Source organism: Bos grunniens, chromosome 18 (assembly GCF_055505025.1).
Source record: "Bos grunniens cultivar Pamir isolate PY7600 chromosome 18, Bosgru_T2T1.0, whole genome shotgun sequence".
NCBI lineage: Eukaryota > Metazoa > Chordata > Mammalia > Artiodactyla > Bovidae > Bos > Bos grunniens.
Genome location: NC_141182.1, coordinates 13,035,737 through 13,054,401, shown reverse-complemented (window position 1 = coordinate 13,054,401; position 18,665 = coordinate 13,035,737). Strand labels below are relative to the sequence as shown.

At 48.9% G+C, this 18,665-nt stretch overlaps 1 protein-coding gene across 2 annotated transcripts; it reads left to right on the top strand.

The window, feature by feature from the left end:
• Positions 1 to 2,732: 2,732 nt before the first annotated feature.
• On the top strand, positions 2,733 to 16,933 carry C18H16orf95 (chromosome 18 C16orf95 homolog). 2 transcript variants are annotated; one of them, XM_086350265.1, is made up of 7 exons: positions 2,733 to 2,821; positions 5,467 to 5,521; positions 6,239 to 6,379; positions 10,335 to 10,481; positions 11,325 to 11,361; positions 14,492 to 14,702; positions 16,689 to 16,930. In XM_086350265.1, the coding sequence occupies exons 3-7, from the start codon at positions 6,239 to 6,241 to the stop codon at positions 16,705 to 16,707; spliced, it is 555 nt and encodes a 184-aa protein (XP_086206391.1). In that variant the 5' UTR covers positions 2,733 to 2,821; positions 5,467 to 5,521; the 3' UTR covers positions 16,708 to 16,930. The 2 variants fall into 2 exon arrangements, with proteins under 2 accessions (XP_086206391.1, XP_086206390.1); XM_086350264.1 differs by lacking the exons at positions 10,335 to 10,481; positions 11,325 to 11,361 and having other exon boundaries at positions 16,689 to 16,933.
• Positions 16,934 to 18,665: the final 1,732 nt, after the last annotated feature.

Genomic DNA, 18,665 nt, shown 5'->3' with positions numbered 1-18,665 from the left:
GTAAAAAAGTGAGTCCTGTGTTCAGGGCTGTGACGGTGGTGGCGCCTAATGTAATCTTGACCTGACCACTGTGCAGCTTGGGTTCAACCTGAGAGAGACCCAAAAGTCATGGGACACGAGAACTTAAAAATTACAGTTCTTGCTTAGACTTTATTTGAAAATCATGATTTCACTTAACCTACAGGATTTAGGTTTGTGAAAACTGTTACAGGTCAGTTAGGCAAGATGATCCTGAAATAACAAGCCAACCTCAAAACCAAACCACAACTTTTTTTCTTTAGCAGCAATACATGCTTTTTTAGGAATGTTCTCAAAGATACAGATGTCTGTTCTCACACAGATACGTGTGAAGGAGTGAGAAGTGGCTGTCCTCCAGCTGCTGGCTGGGCTGGCACTGTGTGTGTTTTTGCTGGTATCTTCTGGTGGACATAAGCTCTATTATCTTGGGTGATTACCTGGGGTGGGGAATTGCTTAGTCACAGGATATTCACATGTTTGAGTGAGTGAAGTTGCTCAGTCATGTCTGACTCTTTGCAACCCCAGGGACTGTAGCCTACCAGGCTCCTCTGTCCATGGGATTTTCCAGGCAATAGTACTGGAGTGGATTGCCATTTCCTTCTCCAGGGGATCTTCCCAACCCAGGGCTCGAACCTGGGTCTCCTGCATTGTAGACAGACGCTTTACTGTCTGAGCCACCAGGGAAGTCATTCACATGTTTAGACATTGTAAATACTGCCAGTTTGCCTACATGGTTTTATCTGTTGTGTAAGGTGTGAGGGTTCCAGCTGCCACACGCTCTACAAACTTGGTACTGTCAGTCCTTTTAATTTTAGACATTTTTGGTGGAAATGGTGATGAGTTGCACTTGATGTGAAATGGCATGACAGTGTCAAGAGTGGTGAGGGCCAGTGCTTCTGCGGGGCTTGTGGGGCATAAACCTGTCTTCTGTGTTACAATATTCCAGTGGGCTCAGGAGAATAGAAATGACAAGGAATCCCAAGGGCCCTCCAAGGTTTGCAGAGATGAGACAGCCATAAATAAAATACTAGGCTAATGGTGAGATTCCTCGATAAATTTTGTCATTAGCTATTAAGAGACCAGTGCTGACATTATTTATACAGATACACAGGTAGGGGGTGGTGTCCAAAATAATTAGCAACTAAAAGACAGAATAAAATAAATAATTAGCAACTAATATAGTGGGGGTGCTGCCCAATCAGCATGGGTGCTAGCTAGGAGAGCCTGCAGGGTGGGAACTGGCTGGAAGCTCAGCCCTGTTCATAGGTCATGAACTTACCAGTTCAATAAAAGAGCCATGAAACCTGAGTAGCGCCTGGGAAATCCTGTTTGTCTATGGCTAGGAGAAGGCAGTGGCAACCCACTCCAGTACTCTTGCTTGGAAAATCCCATGGACGGAGGAGCCTGGTAGGCTGCAGTCCATGGGGTCGCTAAGAGTCGGACACGACTGAGCGACTTTACTTTCACTTTTCACTTTCATGCATTGGAGAAGGAAATGGCAACCCACTCCAGTGTTCTTGCCTGGAGAGTCCCGGGGACGGGGGAGCCCGGTGGGTTGCCGTCTATGGGGTCGCACAGAGTCGGACACGACTGAAGTGACTTAGCAGCAGTAGCAGTCAGCACAAGGAAATGTGGCCCACCAGGGCTACCGTTGCTTATGATGGTTTGATCAAATATTAGTATTAGTTGAGAATGTTAAAGTCAGCAAAAAAGGGGAGTTCCTTAGTTGTCTAGAGGTTAGGATTCAGGGCTTTCACTGCTGGGGCTGGGATTCAATCCCTGGTCAGGGAACTGAAATCTCACAAGCCGAGGTGTGGCCAAAAAGAAAAAAAAAAGTTAGCAAACACTGAAAAGTTTGTTTTCAAGAGATACTACAATCAGTTGTTCTGAATTCCACGGCCTTCGAACCCTCGGTTGCTTCAGAAACACACATCCTCAAAAGTCACAATTTGAGTCCGATTCAGTCAGTGACAAAGGCGCCCAGTTCAATCTCAGCGTCAGAAAAACAATGAAAGACATCAAATACAAATACGTCCCAGGTCCTGCGTGGGACACACTCCTACCGAGATGCTCCGCGGTTCTCGAATGGGCCCTGGGCCCGAGTCGCGCACCTCTTTTCTCTCCTTCCAGGGGACAGATACCCCGTCTACTGTGCCCTGCAGCCCCGCAGGCCCGTCTGCACGAAACAGTGAGTGGATTTTCCCGGGATCGGGCGGGGAAAGGTGTGTCTTCCGAGGCCGACGTCCACCTAGGCCAGGTCCAGACCACAACCGAGGAGTCTTCACCTGCGCCTAGCCCGACCTCCGCCCCGGCCCGGCCAGCCCCCGGCCCCGCCCCCGGCCCCGCCCCCGGCCCCGCTCCGGGCCCCGGCCCCGGCCCCGGCCCCGGCCCCGCCTGCTCCGCCCGCCTGCTCCGCTGACCCCGAGCCTGTGCCTTCAGAGCCCAATCAGATGCCAGGTAAGTAAACATGTATAGAATGCAGCATCTGATTGGCTATTAGAGAGCCAATCGACAGCTAATAGAGTGCTGTCGCCGGAAGAGCCTGGCCTCAGAGGAGCGGGAGGGCGGAAGAGGTGGGGCTTTCGAGGTCGAGGGCGGTCCCGAGGACTGACGGGGCGGTGTGAGGGGCGGGCCCGAAGAGGAGTGACACGGTGAGCCAGCCCCGACTTCCGTCACGGCTGTCATCTTGAGCTTCGTCACCGCCCTCACCATAACTTAGCAGAATCGTGGCGGGCGTTTCTGGGAGCTCTCGGGTGTCCGTTCGGTCTGTCAGCGCACACTCACCCCGAACGCGTCATGACAGGCAGGTGCCTCCCTCAGTCTTGCACGCTGGGCCGCCGCGCCACACAAGGGGCCCGGCACCCGAGTCACCTGAGGGGGCCCCGGACCCCGAGTCACCTGGGGGCGCCCCACACCCCAAGTCTCCTGAGGGGGCGCCAGACCCCGAGTTACCTGAGGAGAACTCAGACCCTGAGTCACCTGAGGTGGCCCCGGGACCTGTGTCACCTGGGGAACACCGACCCTGAGTCACCTGAGGCGATCTGGACCTCGAGTCCACTGGGAGGCCACAGACCCCAGTTCTACTGGGGTGGCCCCAGACCCTGAGTCACATAGGGGGGCTCTGGACTGAGAGTCATCTGGGGGAACCTGGACCCTGAGTCACCTGGGGAGCCCCAATAGCCTCAGGTCACCCTGTCCCATGCTGCTGCTCCTGTTGCTGCTAAGTCACTTCAGTCGTGTCCGACTCTGTGTGACCCCATAGACGGCAGCCCACCAGGCTCCCCCGTCCCTGGGATTCTCCAGGCAAGAATACTGGAGTGGGTTGCCATTTCCTTCTCCAATGCATGAAAGTGAAAAGTGAAAGTGAAGTTGTTCCGTCGTGTCCGACTCTCCAGCGACCCCATGGACTGTAGCGTACAGGCTCCTCCATCCATGGATTTTCCAGGCAAGAGTACTGGAGTGGGTTGCCATTGCCTTCTCCGACCCCATCCCATACTACTACTACTAAGTTGCTTCAGTTGTGTCCGACTCTGTGCAACCCCATAGACGGCAGCCCACCAGGCTCCCCCATCCCTGGGATTCTCCAGGCAAGGACACTGGAGTGGGTTGCCATTTCCTTCTCCAATGAATGGAAGTGAAAAGTGAAAGTGAAGTCGCTCAGTCGTGTCCGACCCTTAGGGACCCCATGGACTGCAGCCTTCCAGGCTCCTCCGTCCATGGGATTTTCCAGGCAAGAGTACTGGAGTGGGGTGCCATTGCCTTCTCTGACCCCGTCCCATAGTAGCTTGTAAAAGGTAGGCAGGAAAGACACTACACTACATCATATAAGCAGGAAAGGCAATTCACTGACTAATTGAGGCTGTCAGGTGTAAGTCGTCAGGAACCGATGTACACAGATGCTTAAGGACTGTGGTCAGGGACTGTTGTCTCCATCTTTCAGCTTTGTTTTCTTCCCCTCTGGGGGCAAAATGACCACCAAGACCTCTGGAAAAGCTCTTGCAACTTCAACAGAAAAGGAAATTTCCTTTCCTAGTAATTTTAACACAAAGCCCCAGAATGAGGGAAGCCTGACATACTGCACCATGGGGTTGCAGAGTCAGACACAACTGAATAATAACAACGAGAATGAGTTTCACTGGGTTGACTTGGGTTATGACATTCTGAGCCAGTCTCTGGGACTAACTGGCTTCATCTTCTGGGCTGGAGGTTTGGCCTCCACAAAGGAAATAACAATGCTCTTATGACTGTTAGGGGGCTTGGGTGCTGTGCAGGGCAACATCCCATATTCTGTGTTGTCAAGGATCAGGTGTGGGAGTTGAGCTCTGTGACCTGAAGCTATTACTGTAAATAGATAGTAAAATAGTGATTATTATGATGATATCACTCTTAACCATTGCCATGTTACATATGCTATTAGGAAAGCTGGAAGTTTTGCTTTGTTTTGAATTTATGCTCACTGGACACTCTCCATATGGTGGCCAACATACTAGCAATTTGTTGTGCGGAGAATGGGGAAGAGTAGTAGAATCTGTGTAGCTCCAAATGCTTTTTCAGCCCAAGAGAGAAAGCACCCAGTTTTTTTTTTTTTTTTACTGCAAAGAATTTCATTAGATGTACGGTTTTGACAGTATTTTCCTTCAGAATTCTAAGTAAGCTCAGGGTGTATGATAAAGCATGTGTTGTGGTTGGCAGCTACACGTCTTGGAAAGTTCTCACCAGGTTGGAATGTTCCTGTCTTTCCTAAAGGTCCTAGCATAGGTTTAGCTGGAGTGTGCCTGGTGGTAGTGGTTTAGTCACTAAGTCATATCTGACTCTTGTGACCCCATGGACTGTAGCCTACTAGGCTCCTCTGTCCATGGGATTCTCCAGGCAAGAATACTGGAGTGGGTTGCTGTTTGCTTCTCCAGGGGATCTTCCCGACCCAGGCTGATTCCAGCTAAACCCTTTGGGGATGCAGGATTCCACAATAGCTTGACATATGGGAACCCCTAGACCTTAGCCATGTGAGTGTGTATCTACCTGCTTCTGTTGTCACCCTCTGCCCCCTCTTTGGCTCAGAATGATGACCCCTTCCACTCTTGGGGGGCCAGTTGACTAGGATCTCAGAATGGGCAGTTGACTAGGACTTCCCTGGTGGCTCAGACAGTAAAGTGTCTGCCTACAATGTGGGAGACCTGAGTTCGATCTCTGGGTCGGGAAGGTCCTCTGGAGAAGGAAATGGCAGCTCACTCCAGTACTCTTGCCTGGAAAATCCCATGGACAGAGGAGCCTGGTAGGCTACAGTCCATAGGGTCGCAAAGAGACATGACTGGGCGACTAAACTTTCACTTTCACTTTCCACTCTTGGGGTTTAATGATACGAGCCAGGCTGGCTCAGGCTCTCATACTAGCATTCCTGCCTCCAATGTACACAAAGTCCAGAACTTTCTAAGCCATCTTCTTTTCTAGGAAAAGAAGCACATTTCCAGCTTTTGGGAAAGAAGTGTGTCTCATAGATCATTCGGTAAGGAAAGCAAACCTCAACTACTTTGCCCCAACCCTGACATGCCCTTTGGTGGGGAGTAGAGCAGAAAATATGGGTCCAGAAGCAGCATCTCACAAGAGGGTGTGTCAGCCAGTGGGGTCCATGGTTTAAGTGGCCATGCAAGCTCCCAAATCTCTATATAGGGTCACCCACTGCCTTCCCCGCCCCTCAGTGCCTCATGATACATTGAGACAGGGATTTAGGAGGTCTGGGAGAACCAGTGCTGCCCCTTAATGTATCTGTTCTGGGCAGCTCTGTCTGCTCCTGGAGAGGATGACTTTCCCTCTCCCCCAGCCTGTGGGTGTGGTGGGATCATATGGGATGGATGTGGAAGGTTTTGCAAACAAAGTTCTATATGCAGACTGACGTGGACAACCACAGAAAGAGCGGTCATCCATCCTACAGTTGGTTGTATTTCTCCATTTTTAGAAAGAGAGATCCAAGACTTGCTCATAATAATGTGGCTGTAAGTGATTGCACATCCCGGGTCTGCGGGCTCTGTGGTCCCCCTCCAAGTGACTTGGGAGGATCTCAGGACAGTCTGCAGTAGCTGAGGCCCCTGTGCCTGCACTTGCCCTGGATGCCATGTCTTAACCTGGCTCCCTCTGAGTGTGGATTTACCATTCAGAGAGTGCCTTGGCTTGCATCACTAATGCAGCATCACGTTAAATTCTGTTTTGTCTGCCTCTTGCTCAGATGTGCCCTGTCCCCAGCACTGTTCATCTAGAGCCCATCTGCTGTGAGTGCCAGGCCAAATTTGGGGGCTACCTGCCAGTGCCCAGGGCTAAGGCAGCACTGCCTTACTGGGTCCCTCGCTCCTTGAGACCCCAAAATCAGGTAGGTGACTTGAATCAGGGGTTCAGATTTATGGAGATATGATTGACATGTGATAAAATGGCACACATATAAAATTTGATAAATCTTGACATATGCACACACCCATGAAACCACCACCACAATTGTGATAATGTACAGTCATCTCTAGATATTCACTGGGGATTGGTTCTAGGATGCATGTAGATACCAGAATCCAGGGTGCTCAAGACCCTTGTATAAAATGGTATAATGCAGTACATGTACACAACCCCAAAAGGTTTCCTTGTACCCTTTTCAAAATTTTATTTATTTCTGTTTTGCTGTGCTGGGTCTTCATTGGTGTGCTCAAGCTTTTCCCTAGTTGGGGTGGGTGGGGGCTACTCTGTAGTCGCAGTGCCTGGATTCTCACTGCGGTGGCTTCTCTTGTGGAGTATGGACTCCAGTAGTTGCATCACAAAGGCTCAGTAGTTGCAGCTTGTGGCCTCTGGAGTGTGGGCTCAGCGGTTGTGGTGCACGGGCTTAGTTGCTTCCTGTCTTGTAGAATCTTCCTGAACCAGGGATTGAACCCATGAACCATGCATTGGCAGGCGGATTCTTAACTACTGAACCACTAGGGAAGTCCTCCTTGTTCCCTTCTGTAATTCCACTCAACCCTCTCTCCCCACAGTCCCCAGGCAACCATGGGTCTGTTTCTGTCACTATAGATTCGTTTGCATTTCCTTGAATTTTATATAAATGGAATCGTATAGTATGTACTTTTTTTAGTCTGGTTTCTTTTGTGGTGGTGGTGGTTTAGTCACGGAGTCGTGTGTCTGGCTCTTTGCGGCCCCATGGACTATATATAGCCCACCAGGCTCCTCTGTCCATGGGATTTCCCAGGCAAGAATACTGGAGTGGGTTGCCATCTCCTTCTCCAGGGGCTTCTTTTACTCAGCATGATTATTTTTGAGATTCACCTATATGGTTGTGTTCACTGATAGTTCATTCCTTTTTACTGCTGAGCAGTGTGTTGTTATATGGATAGACCATTCATCCAGTGAAGGACGTGTGGATCATTTCCAGTTTTTTTCTATTTTGTCCAACAAATAAAGCTGCTGTGAACATTTGTGTATAAGTATTTGTGTGAACATGCCTTCATTTTTCTTGGGCAAGCACCTAGGAAAGGCATTGCTATATTGTATGGGAGGCATATGTTTAATTTTCTAAGAAACTGTCAACTGTTTTGCAAAAATGGTTGTTCCATTTTACAATCTTCCCAACAATGTATAAAGTTCAAGTTGCTTCATGTCTTCATGAACGCTTGGTTTGGTGAGTGTTTTAAATTTTGGCCATCTTAATAAGTGTTTATCTCATTGTATGTTTTTTTAATTAAAACATTTTTAAAATTGTGGTTTCAAAGATTGCGGGATCTCAGTTCCCTGGTCAGGGACTGAACCTGCACTCCAGGCAGTGAAGGTGCAGAGTCCCAACCCCTGGACCGCTAGGGAATCCCTCTCATTGAGGCTTTAACTTGTGTATTTCCACAGTGCCTAATGATGTTGAGCATCTCTTCGTATATTTTTACCATATGCATATCTTACTTGATTTGTGTCTGTTCAAGTATTTTGCCCATTAAAAACGTTGAGTTGCTTTTTTTTAATTACTGAGTATTGAGAGTTCTTTATATATCTGTATACAAGTTCTTTATTAGATATTTAGTTTGCAAGTGTTTTCTCCACGTTTTTGACTTGTCTTCTAATTCTCTTATTACTGTCTTTCAAAGAGCAGAAGTTTTAGATTTTGATGAAGTCCGATTATCAATTTAATAATTTAGTCCTTTCTGCATCTTGCTTAGGCATGCCTGTCCCCAGCACAGTGGTGTATCATGGTTGCCTTTCATCAGGCTGAGGACTTCACTTCTATTTCTAGTTTGTTGAGAGCTTTTATCAGAAATGAATCATTTAAGTTTTCAGGAAGACTTTGTGTAGAGTTGGTGTTATTTTTCACTTCTAGTGTTTTTAGATGTTGGCCGTGGGTCTCTTATATGACAATGTACATGGCAGAAAGTGAGTCTTCCAGAGTCTTCCAAAAGCTTACCTCCTACCTTCTCCTCCTTTTCAGGGATAAAACATTCCCAGAAGCCCAAGCTTTTTTGTTCCCTTACCCCCCAGACCCTTTGTTGGCAAGAGGGACTGGCTGATCCCTGGCCTGACCGCTTTGCATCATAAGCAAAGTTGGTTTCTTTTAACAAAAGGAGGAATGATTGCTGTGTGGCTACCCTCGTAGTTCTCTTGTCATGTCTTTTGGACTCTCAGCAGGCATGGTTGCTCTCTTGATTCTCCATCTAGCTGCCCCTCTGGCCTTGAATGTTCTCCCAACTCTGCTCCCCGAGTCCCAGTGTTTCTTCTTTCCCAGTGGACAGTGCTGTGCAGGGAGCTGCTGTGGGAAGGATGAGGTCTTGTTGCTTCTGGTGCAGCACCTGCCATGGAGAACGGGCTTAGCAGCCATGGGTGGATTGAGTAGAAGTGGCCAGAGTATCCTTATCCTGGCGGGCAAAAGGGTCCTATGTGAGAGGGGTCCTGTGCCATGGTGACAAGGAGCCAGGGCGCAGGGAGGTGCCCGGGTCTCCAGGCCTCGTCTTATCTGCTTTGGAGGAGGTCCAGGACTCCCTTCCTCCTTCCTGCAGCAGTGTCTGCTTGGCAGCACACCTTACACCCAGGGTCCAGTGCAGTCCTCCCGCGGCCTCAGAGGTTGCAGGGGTTACTCGAAGTAGTTTTGATTATGTTTTATAATGTGAGCTGTGAGCACATGGTTGGAAATTCCCACAGTGCGGCAGGGGTGTGGTACACAGAACTCTGTCCTACCCCTCTTCCAGAGGTGTCCTCATTTGGCCTTCTGGAGGTTTTCTGTGCTTGTGTTGTTTGGCTAGCAATGTACAAGTCACCCTACGACCCAACTTGATACAGCAGTCACTGTGATAACTCATGTGGCTGAGGGACACTCTGCTGGCAGCTTGGCCTCAGATATCCTGATCTTGGGGTCAGCGGGCTGTCCCAGGCACTGTCTTGTGGCCATGGCAGAGATGTGAGAGCAGCTGGACACCTATGAGGTCTTCAGCCTGACAGATCTGGCTACTGTCACTTCCTACTTATACTGTTGGCCAGTCCAGTACGTGATCTGACCAGAGTCAAGGGGCAGAGTCTACTGTTCTGGAAGGAACTGCAGAATTGCAGGGCAAAGAGTGAGGCTAGGGGTGGTGATGAGGCATTGGGGTAAGGATCTGACCCATCACAACTCATATACAAACAACACTGCACACATATTCTTTAATTTTTTTGATGTAAATGGTAGCATGCTGTATTCACAGTGCGGCATTTCTCACTTAATATTGCATCTCTGTGCTCATTGTATGTCAGGACAGACAGATCTGCATTATTCTTTCCAAAGGCCATCCATTCCCTTTGTCCCTGTGTCCGTTATTTATTGTCCCTTATTACCAGATTCAGGCTGATTGGTCACTACAGTCAGTGCTGCACTGAGTGTTCTTGAGCAAATGCACATGTGTCTTCACGGGATGCGGTCCCAGAAGTGCAACTGCTGGACCAAAGACTATCCATGTTAGACTTTGACCAGTGTGGCCAGGGTGCTGGCAGAGTCCTCTCTCTCATTGAGATCGCTGAGGCTCAGAGGGGCTAAATGTGGCACCAAGGGTGCTCCTGGAGGCCGGTAGTTTCAGGACGGAGCCAGGTCTCCTGACTCCCCCCATGTGTCCCACCACAGCACCACGCCCTGTGGATGTGCAGTTGGTGGGTAATGAGGGTGCTGGCCACCCCTGGGAATATCATGATGGGGGGACCTGCTCCCTCAGCCGGGCAGTCGGGGTGTACTGTGGGAGGGGCATAGCAGAGGCACTCTCCAGGGCCCTGTCCCTGAGGCTGAGGTTTTCTGGGGTGTGGCTCCACCCCTCTTTGGACCTTCTCTTCCCTTCCTCTGTTAGATCCAAAAGATGGTCCGGTCTTATATTCCCAAATCCACCAAGGCATGCCCCTGCCCATGCCACCGCTTTGGGGGCCGCCTCCCGATGCCTAGGGATCAGGCCGTGATGCCCTACTGGGTGCCTCAGGTCCTGAGGTCTCACAAGAAGGTAAGAGGGAGGCTCGTATGGCAGCAAGGCCTGAAAGTGAGGGGTGGGCCGAGGGGGACCCAGAGATGAGGGGAAGGGTGCCGGGTTCCTTCCCCACAGTGGTCTGCATTAGTGTCTGGGGTCTCCTCCAAGCTGTGGCCTAGGGCAGCAGAGAGCAGGAGGCAAGTGGTACTCAGGGCAGGCCCAGGTTAGGTGTCCTGGTGGTATTGGGAAGGGTGGGATACACTGCGCTCTGAGGGTCTGCTGCTACCTTTCCCATCATTTCTTCTGCCCCTCCTCCTCCCCCTCTCCTCCTTTCTCTTCCCTCTTCTCCAACTTGCTCACCTCCCTCCCTCCTTCTTCCCACCCCACCCTGCTGCTCCTTGCCTCCCCTCTACCTCACTTTCCTCGGCCTGTCTGAGCAGCCTGACCTTGTAGCCCTAGCCTGGCAGGCATGGAGCAAGGGTTCTGGGGAGGGGCCGTAGCTCAAGAGTCTGTGCTCACTCTTCGGCTCTGTCTGGCCGCCTCCACACCTCTGGGTTCCAGGTCAATGTTTGTGGTGGGGTATGGTTGGCCAGGCCTAGCCCCGCTCAGTTCCAGGGCCACTCCTCTTCCTTGCTTTCTGAGTGTCCTGGAATTAGAGGCTTCTTCTGCCTTCACCCACATTCCATCTGCTGGTTTTCTGTCACCAAGTAGCAAACTGTCACCAGAATTAAAACCTGGAGGCCTTTTAAAAAAACATAACTTGCATTCTGAGCTGGTCATGGACCCGTTTCTGGGGGTCTCCAGGCTAAATCACTGGGCCCCCGTCTTGGTGGATCACTGGGCTGATGCACTTGCCCACGTTCTTATCTTTTATCCTAGGTGGTGAAAAGGCAGCAGAGTTTTAAAGGCGTCCCAGGTAACTCAGTGCACTTGTGTCTCATCACCCCCTCCCCAAGGAAGGCGGGGTTCTCATGAACATCATGATGGGAGTGGGGTAGACTTCTGTCATGATGGGTATAACACAGAGAAGGCCACAGTCTGGCACACATACAACTTCTCCGACACCTACCCTTACCAGGCATCACTAATCACCCCTCATCTTTTCCTAGTGAACCCAGAGAAGCCTCAGACTCTATCAGTTATCAATATTGACTCTCAGGATGAAACCAATTTGCATCCTGGGGTTAGGTGGTATCTGAAGTGTTTTTTAAGCTCTAATCTTCTATGATTCATGATATGACTTGTGTATGTATGTGTTATATATAAATATACATTTATGACAGTGTATAGGCTTGTATGTTGACATATTCTATCTTCATGTATTCCTGACACATTGTATGTTCATGATACCACACTTATGCATATATTCATCATACAGTGTATACATATATTCATATGTTCATGACAGGCCTAGCACATACTCACATGTTCACAGTGCAGTTCATAATCATGACAAGGTGTGTTCACGTATCCTCATATGTGGCCTGATGTACGCGTGTCCTCACACGCTCAGTCTCGGTGTGCCAGGAGATGGTGTCTCTACTTGCACCTTTACTTTCTTCATCTCTGAAATGAGCAGAGGTGCTTTTCCTCACAGATGGTTGACATGTCTGCTTTCTCTGCATTGCATGTGAGCAAGGGAGTGGACGTGTTTTGTGCAGTCTGATCACACCCTCCTCTTTTTGTGCTGGGGCCAGATTGCATGGTGAGTGCACTTGATGGACTCTCTGGAGGAGGACCTGAGAGAACTGAGAGGTTGGGTGTCTGACAAGGGATTTTCCTGATGAGCAGGTGATTTGAGCGGCCCACCCAGAGCCTGGGTGTGTGCAGGTCGGGGTAGAGTGGTTGGGAAATGAGCGGCCACTACCTCTCATGCTCACCTCTTCATGTAGAAGATACTTAACTTTTCCCTGATTTTAAAAGCACAGTTAGGAGGAGCATGAATTGTCACAGCCTTTGGCAGAAGGTTTGGAGGTATCGATCAAATTTTATAATGTGAAAAATCTTTAATCCAACAAGCCCATGTCTGGGTAATATCTGTGGGCACTCCACGCATGTCTGTCTGTAGCAGTAATTTCTTTGGTGAAAAATTGGAAGCAACTTAAGTGTCTCTTCGTGGGAGGATGGACATAAATAGAGGTGCATTTGAAATGTGGCACCAGCTACCTAAAGTCCACAGCTGTTAGGGATGATGAAACGGACCCCCCAACACATTGCAAGGTAGAATAACAAGTCAGTGTAGCCCAGGCAATAGGACTCCACTAGTGTCAATTTCAGAGAAGGCAATGGCACCCCACTCCAGTGCTCTTGCCTGGAGAATCCCATGGACAGAGGAGCCTGGTGGGCTACAGTCCATGGGGTCGCTAAGAGTCGGACACGACTGAGCGACTTCACTTTCACTTTTCACTTTCATGCATTGGAGAAGGTAATGGCACCCCACTCCAGTGTTCTTGCCTGGAGAATCTCAGGGACGGGGGAGCCTGGTGGGCTGCCGTCTATGGGGTCGCACAGAGTTGGACACGACTGAAGCGACTTAGCAGCAGCAGCAGTGTCAATTTAAAAATGAAAGCTCTGTTTATGTGTAGGTTAAGGTTGGTTTCGTGTGTCTGAGCTGACAGTCACAGGTAATCCCTGTGGGTGGGAAAGGGGCAGGTCAGCCCAGCAAAGAGAGGCTTCTGGGGTGTGTGTGTGTGTGTGTGCGCATGGTGAACAAAACAGATAGCAACACGTTGCCTCAAGTTTTAGGTGGAAGAGCCAGAAATCACTTTATTAAAAAAAGTGGCCATAGAATGAGAACCACCTGAGAAACTGCTCTTCTTACTGTATAGTATAAACTCACCAATTTAATGGTTTATTTTTATTGGTTGTTTTTGGCTTTGACTACTCTGCGTCTTTAAGAAAGTGTAAAAGCTTAGTCGTTTTATTAGTGAATCATGCATCCATTGATAACACTGTTAAAAACCAGTATTAATTTTTACTCCAGCCATGGTTTTATAGTTCAGGTGATTTATGTTAGTAATATTTCAAGCCTCAAACCCATTCAAGGACAGGAATGAGAATGTGTTCACAGGATGGGAGTGAGAGTGTGTTCACAGAATGGGAGTGAGAGTGTGTTCACAGGATGGGAGTGAGAGTGTGTCACAGGATGGGAGTGAGTGCCAGTCTCACTGCCACTAGGAGGTTAGGGAGCCTTCTCTCCTCTGAGCTTCATACAGAGTGACCTAAAAATAAGAGATGGTTCGTTGGCTTCAAATCCAGCTGAGTTCCATTTTAGAAAAATCTGTGTTTCTGATCTTGTAAATAGAGGGCTCATGTGCTTTTCTTCTTTATGCTCTTGTGATAGTTTTTTATAAAGAAAAGATAGTTTATATTTTTAAGAATGTATTTTATATTAGTATGATTAGAGTCAGGGTACTACATTTTTAGTAGTAGCATATTAATAGCATAGTAAAAATAAATAAGAGATATAACATCAAGAGGGTCACATGTGACCAAAGCAGGTCTTGAAAAAGCTAAAGAGCATGGAGGAGATAGAGATGTCTGAATTCCATTTGTGTTTGTGGTGGTTGTTTACTGCTTATTATGGGAAATATCAGATACTCTGCAAAAGCCCATGTTCCCTTCCCTCGGCTACAGCCACGATCAACTGATCAACTCTTGGATGATTTGGTTTCTTCTGTGCTTCACCCACTCCATACCCCCTCCTCCCCCCCAAAAAAAGGAAAAAGAAAAAGATTACTGTGGAGCAGATCACCACTAACTACCATATCCTTTCATTCATAAATCTTTCAGTAGGCAGCTCTAAAAGATAAAGACTCAGAAAACACAGCCACAAAGGCCCACAGTCGCCCTAGAAACAAACACATAGCCATGCTGTCTTCATCTCTGTGGGCGCTGTGTGAGTGCTCACACCCCAGGGCTGCGACCTGCCTTGCTGTGACACCTGGTTCCTTTGCCCTGGTTTCCTGAGGGCTCTCTCATGGGTGCAGGCTCGAGAGTACCCTGGCCCCACACCCCTCGGGGCCTGACTCACTTTCTCTGCCTAGAAGCCCCTCTGGATGTGCGCTCCGGGTACAACCGCTGGCGGATCTGTGGTGAAGGGCGCCATCTCCTCAAGTGGCAGCAGCTCCAGGCTCTTCACCAGGCTGGGCCGGTGGCCTCGGGGCAGCCAGAAAGCCCCCCAGCCTCCCTCCTGCCCCTCAACCTCAGCCTCCTGACACTCCTTCATGCCCTGCTGAGGGTCATGGAGGCCATCCGGTGAGCAGGTGTGGGTGGGGCAGTGGTGGCCTTGGGCTTATCTTACGTCCTGGGGTTTAGTTGAGTTGAAGGTGTAGGAGAACTTGGTTGTCGCGCAGCAGAGGGTGAGAGGTGGGCACCGCTCTGATTACTGTTACGTTGTTAGCATCATCTGGATTGTTGCTCATACCTGACACACACATCTTCTTCCAGAAAATGCAAGGGAAGAACAAACCAGATGCATCAAGGTTAGGGCCAGTGGTAGGGTGGTGGAGCATCTACCCACCTTTATTTTCTCACCTGCCCTGTTCTCAAGTTTCTAAATTCCCCTTCCCCCAAAAGACCACTGGTTTCAGTTTCTACAAACTTCTGTTGTGTTGGGGTAGGAAATGGATTTTATGCCAGCCTGACCAGCCATCCCTCTGGAGTTTAAGCACACTACAGCCTCGGGGAACCTGCTGCCTCTCTCACAGCCCAGCCCCGACTATCAAGGCTCCATATGGAAAAGCCCTTTCACCAGCCTTGAACACACCTGGCCTTGCCCAGGCCTGCATTTCTCACCTGGGGCCCCACTCTGCCTCTGCCACCACCCAGGAAGCCTCCAGGGCAACCTCAGGTTCATTGCAGGGCCTCTTCTCACCTGGTTACTTGCTTTAGTCCCCTCAGTAACAGCTCTCCTCCTCCTTCTCGTCCTCTTAATGCCCCAGTTTACCCATGTCCCCAACCATTACCCCATCCACCTTCTTCTTCCTGTTTCTTTTATCACACCTATATATAAATATATACAAACACACACCAATATGTAAATAGAAGGCATACAAATACATATCAATATGTAAATGTGCACAATTAGAATTTACATATATTGACTTATTTACTTTTTGTCTATCTCCTCCACCCAGTTGTAAGAGGAATGTTCTAGAAAATGTCCAGTATCTGAAAACAGTTTCAGATGCCTTTTGCCCAGTTTTTTAGTTGTTCAAATAGGAAACCAGCTCTGTCATTGTCACTCCATCTTTTCTGGAAGTGGAAATTCCTCTCCCTGCATCCTTCCTGGCCACTCTCCTAGTATTGGGCACTCCCTGTGGTCACATATGACACCGTGATGCACATTTGCATACAGGTGCCTATAGTGGACCTGGGTTGCAGCTTCTCCAGGGCGAGTGCCCCGAGGAAGCAGCTGGCCAGGGTTCTGTCAGCTTTGCATGATCTGAATGGGTCAGCACTGTGAGACTTCCTTCTTTGTTTAAGTTTCATCTTTCTTTTTGTGTTTGTCAACCTGATGTCAAATTTGGTTGGACTCCCTGGTTCCCACTCTGGGAAGAACAAAGATAGAAACTTGTCTGTAGATGATCCATATTAAGTATTAATAGGTGGTTCAGGTGGGCCAAAGGAAAATTGCTAATACTTTTATGGGAGGTGTTTGCTTCTGAGCCAGGATCTTAGGGCAGAGGTCAGGCACTAACCAGCTGTTAGGAGAAATTCCTTACCTGCCTGGGGTGTATGTGGGGTGCCCTGTGAGAGCCCACAAAGCGCACACCCAGTTTATCTCAGGAGAAGCTGCTGGCCCATCTGCTGGCCTGGCAGAGGCTTGCTAGAACTCAGAGGCCATAGGAGAATGGATGAGCTCCGAACCTGCCCCACAGGGAGCCCAGAAGAGTAGTAATGAGTCAATCCTTGCCTTCTGGTCTGGACTTGCTGTGCCTTCGTTTTATTCAGTTCCTTCCACAGTTCTGCAGAGCTGGTGTTCTCCTTGGAGCCCAGAAGGGGAGAAGGGGCTGAGGGGGCTGAGTGCCTTCCCTCAGGTCGCACCCTGGACAGTGAGCCAGCCAGGGTGGCTCCCTGTCTCCTGTGCAGGCTCCTCAGTGGCCGAGTGTGCATTCTGCTCTGCCTCAGGGTTTCCTCCACCCTCCACCGCAGGGAGGCTCCTCACACGGGCCCTACAAGGCCAGTGTGGTTTCATTTTGGGGTCAGTTCCTAGTAATTGCCTTTCTCTTTGCTTTCTAGCCAGCTTTTTTGGGTATGAAGTTGAAATCAACGGCTACTGTCAAGAACATCAACAGAAATGTCCATCCTCCTCAAGGTCTTTAAAAAAAGCCATCAAATCAGGGAGAGTCTGTGATAGTCACTGTTCTCTCAGTCAATGCAAGTTATTTATCATCAGGTGATTTTTAGTTGTAGTGGAGTTGCTGTGAATGTGGGTGAGATTCCATTATGAATATGATCAATAAATGTTATTTGTGAAAGTCAAAGTGATCACTTTTTGAAAAATGATTTCCTCAGATTTCCCTTTGTGAGGGTGGGACTCGTTCTCCACCTCTGTGTCCCTGAGGGCGGGGGGCCGTGACTGAACTCTTCTTCCCTTTGCAAGGACAGCACATCCTCTGGATGAGGATCCTGAAACGGCTTTAGCATCTGTTTCATGTGGATCTCACTTTAAGTAACATAAAATTGTATGCAGTTTATATTTTTAAAAACTGAGATATCATTCACACACCGTAAAATTCACCTTTTTTAGAGTGATTTTGTGCTTTTTTTTTTTTTGCTATATTTACAAGGTTGTACAATTGCCACTGCTACCTAATTCCAGACATTTTCACCCCCAAAAGAAACCCTATACCTATTAAGCACTTACTCCTTGTTCCCTTCTCTCCTCACCCCTGGAAACCACTAACCTACTTTTTCACTTTTCCAATTTTGTATAGATGGACTATGTATCCTTTGTATCTGGCTTGTTTTCATTTGGCATAATATTTTCAAGGTTCACCCACATAGTAGCTTCATTCCTTTTTTTATGGCTGGATAACAAGCATTGCAAGGGCAGACCACATCTTGTTTATCTGTTCATCAGTTGGTAGATATTGGCTTATTTATACTTTGGGGTATTACTAATAATGCTGCTGTGAACGCTTATTTATGACTTTTGGTGTCAACATGTTTCATGTCTCTTGGGTATGTACCTGGGAGTGCTGGGTAATATGGTAACTCTCTTTAATGTTTTGAGGAGCTGCCTCAAGTTTCCATGGTGGAAAACACTGCCTGATTTATTTGTTTATTTATTATTATTATTTTTTATAGCAAAGTTTAAAAAAAACTTATTTAATTTTGGTTGCTCTGAGTCTTCAGTGCTGTGTGCGGGCTTTTCTCTAGTTCTGGTGAGCGGGGTTATTCTTCACTGCAGTGTGCAGACTTCTCATTGCAGTGGCTTCTCTTGTTATGGAGCACAGGCTCTAGAGCACGCGGGCTTCAGTAGTTGAGGCACACAGGCTCATAATTGTGGCTCTCAGGCCCCAGAGCCTGTGGGTTTCAGTAGTTGAGGATCACAAGCTTAGTTGCTCTGCGGCAGGTAGAATCTTCCGGACCAGGGATTGAGCCCATGTCCCCTGCGTTGGCAGGCAGGGAAGTCCCTGTGCACCGTTTCCCATTTCATATTCCCACCATCAGTGCATGAACTTTCTGATTTCTCCCTGTCTGAAGAGACTCGTGTACTCAGGGTGTTGCCGTGAGTGCTAGTTGTGGGGTGACTCTTGCCTGTTGTTTCTGCTCAGGTCAGTGTGGGAGCCACTCTGCAGACACAGGTGTATTGATGTTTCTGAGTGCTTCTGTAATGCGACCCCACCATGCAGCAGTGACAGGGCCTCCCTTCCCCACACCTGCACCGGGCATGCCTCCTCCTCTGAACCTCTGCCAATGTGAGAGGTAAAGCGTGCTGTGACCTTTTAACTGGCATTGCTTAACTGAGGTGTGAGCAGCTCCTCATACTTTTGCCAGCATTTGTGCTGCCTCTTGGAGAAGGTGATGGCACCTCACTCCAGTACTCTTGCCTGGGGAATCCCAGGGACGGGGGAGCCTGGTGGGCTTCCGTCTGTGGGTTCGCCCAGAGTCGGATACGACTGAAGTGACTTAGCAGCAGCAGTGCTGCCTCTGCTGCAAGTGGTCTGTCCACAGCCTTCGCCATCCCTTCTGCTGTCTCACATGGTTCCA

What these genes read in the sequence shown, in the direction of transcription:
- C18H16orf95 (XM_086350265.1), top strand. Translation starts at nt 6,239, where the DNA reads ATGTGCCCTGTCCCCAGCACTGTTCATCTAGAGCCCATCTGCTGTGAG. An exon ending in CCTTGAGACCCCAAAATCAG is followed by an intron (nt 6,380 to 10,334) that starts GTAGGTGACTTG and finishes TTCCTCTGTTAG; the next exon opens with ATCCAAAAGATGGTCCGGTC. An exon ending in TCCTGAGGTCTCACAAGAAG is followed by an intron (nt 10,482 to 11,324) that starts GTAAGAGGGAGG and finishes CTTTTATCCTAG; the next exon opens with GTGGTGAAAAGGCAGCAGAG.